Consider the following 2,732-nt stretch of genomic DNA (forward strand, 5'->3'; position numbering starts at 1 on the left):
GTTTTCCTAATTCAATAACTTTTTGTCAACAATGTTGCATATCTATGTTGCAGGCTTATTACTTATTACATTTACTCTCTATCTTCTTTTAGGCTCAAATCTCAAGGTGAAGAAGTGAGAACAGACCCAACAATCAACAGAGGTCAAGTTAGGACCAGATGATCTTCTTCCCTGGCTTCTACAAATAACTTTCCCCTGGATTAGAAATCACTGCTAAAACTGAACGTGCTTACAGCATCCAGCTAGCAATAAAGAAGCCTAATGTTCATGAACCTTCCCTCCAAGCCTTTCACCAGAACACTGCCTCTCATCTAAGCTTTGTGTGAGCAGAGAGCAAACATGGTGCTCAGCTTGCAGCCGTGGCCTCCTGTGCTGTGGCTGTGCATGGGATTTCTTCTTTCCTTTCTCTCCCCCATACATGGCAAAGAATGTCCGCATTTGTGTGTATGTGAGATCCGCCCTTGGTTCACACCTCAGTCAACCTACAAGGAGGCAACCACGGTGGATTGCAATGATTTGAGGCTCACACACATCCCGACCAACCTATCCACGGATACTCAGGTGCTACTGCTCCAAAGTAACGCCATCTCTCACACCAGTGGAGAGCTGGAGGCGCTGTTAAACTTGACAGAGTTGGACCTATCCCAGAACAACTTCAGCACTGTGGAAGCTGTGGGCCTCACAAGCATGAACCACCTGACCACCCTGCACCTAGAGGAGAACCAGATCAGCCAGCTGCCAGACCACTGCCTGGGAAACCTCTCCAGTCTACAGGAGCTCTACATCAACCACAACCAGATAAGCTCCATCTCCCCTCGGGCATTTGCAGGCCTGCACAGCCTGCTGCGCCTTCATCTTAACTCCAACAAGCTCCATGTCATAGACAACCGATGGTTTGAAGAAACACCTAACCTTGAGATCCTCATGATCGGGGAGAACCCAGTTATTGGCCTCCTAGACATGAACTTTAAGCCTCTAGGAAGCCTGAGGAGTCTGGTCCTGGCTGGCATGGACCTCACTGATGTTCCAGCGAATGCTTTTGTAGGTTTGGATAACCTTGAAAGCATTTCTTTTTATGACAACAAACTTGTCAGAATCCCTCAACTGGCCCTACAAAAAGTTCCCAATCTGAAATTCTTGGATTTAAACAAAAATCCCGTTCACAAAATCCAGGAAGGAGATTTCAGGAACATGTTACGTCTGAAGGAGCTGGGTATCAACAACATGATGGAGTTAGTGTCAGTTGACCGCTACGCTCTGGACAACCTACCAGAACTGACAAAGCTGGAGGCCACCAACAACCCTAAGCTCTGTTATGTGCATAGGTTGGCCTTTCGGGACATGCCCTCCTTGGAGAGCCTGATGCTCAACAATAATGCCCTCACTGCCCTTTACCAGCATACTGTGGAGGTATTGCCTAATCTGCGGGAGATCAGTCTGCATAGCAACCCATTGCGTTGTGACTGTGTCATTCAGTGGATGAGCTCCAACAGGACTACCGTGCGCTTCATGGAGCCCCTGGCCATGCTTTGCAACTCCCCACCGGAACTCAGAGGCCAGCGGGTTCGAGAGTTAAGAATGCTGGAGTCCCTGGAGCAATGCCTGCCTCTCATATCCCACAACACCTTCCCGAGCCACTTGAACCTCGAGCTGGGCATGAGCGTCAGTCTCGACTGCAGGGCCATGGCCGAGCCAGAGCCCGAGATCTACTGGGTGACTCCTCTTGGGTCTAAAATCACAATAGACACTGTGTCAGAGCGGTACCACTTGAACAATGAGGGGACCCTGCGGCTGTCTCATGTTCAGGTGGAGGATTCTGGTCGTTACACCTGCGTGGCCCAGAACACAGAAGGAGCTGACACAAGGGTTGCAACGATACGTGTAAATGGAACCCTGCTCGACAGCACCCAGGTGATGAAAATCTACGTCAAGCGGACAGAATCTCACTCCATCTTGGTCTCCTGGAAAGTCAATTCTAATGTTATGTCCTCCAACCTGAAGTGGGCCTCAGCCACCATGAAGATTGACAACCCGCACATCACCTACACCGCTCGCGTCCCTGTAGACGTCCATGAGTACAATCTCACACATCTGCAACCTGCCACTGAGTATGAGGTATGCCTCATGGTTTCCAACATCCACCTGCAGACACACAAGTCATGTGTTAATGTGACAACACGAAGTGCTACCTTCGCCCTGGACCTGTCAGATCAGCACCCGAGTGCGGCTGTGCTGGCTGTCATGGCGACCATGCTGGCTTTCCTCAGCCTGGCCACTGTGGGCATCTACATTGCACGTAGATGGAAGAGAAACAACTACCACCACTCACTGAAGAAATACATGCTGAAGACCTCATCCATCCCCCTGAACGAGCTTTACCCTCCGCTCATCAACCTGTGGGAAGCTGACGGAGAAAAGGACAAAGACGGCTGTGCAGAGGGAAAACCCTCTCCTGTTGACACCACACGCAGTTATTACATGTGGTGAAGATTCAGTAAGGAGGCCCGGCTGCCTCTCCAGCAGCACAAAAAGACACAATTTTGCCATTTTAGGGCAAAAGTAAAATAAAGTTGCAAATGTTTTTTTGTATTCTCAGCTTTGCTATTAAGGGGCAGAGTGATCAAGGACAGGATTTGTATTAGTATAGCGTATCGCCTTTGTTTGATTCTCTCTATCTCTTAATTGTTTTGGAGTCTCCAAGATGGCAGCTGTATTTAGCCTCCAGGTTGTCT

At 49.2% G+C, this 2,732-nt stretch overlaps 1 protein-coding gene across 1 annotated transcript; it reads left to right on the plus strand.

Annotated features, from left to right (window-relative positions):
* Positions 1–339: 339 nt before the first annotated feature.
* LOC310965013 (leucine-rich repeat neuronal protein 1-like) lies at positions 340–2,487 on the plus strand (the record flags this gene model as incomplete). The annotated part of the gene is made up of 1 exon (XM_083938391.1): positions 340–2,487. The coding sequence occupies one exon, from the start codon at positions 340–342 to the stop codon at positions 2,485–2,487; it is 2,148 nt and encodes a 715-aa protein (XP_083794517.1).
* Positions 2,488–2,732: the final 245 nt, after the last annotated feature.

This window comes from Echiichthys vipera, assembly GCF_963691815.1.
Source record: "Echiichthys vipera genome assembly, chromosome: X".
In the NCBI taxonomy this organism is placed as follows: domain Eukaryota; kingdom Metazoa; phylum Chordata; class Actinopteri; order Perciformes; family Trachinidae; genus Echiichthys; species Echiichthys vipera.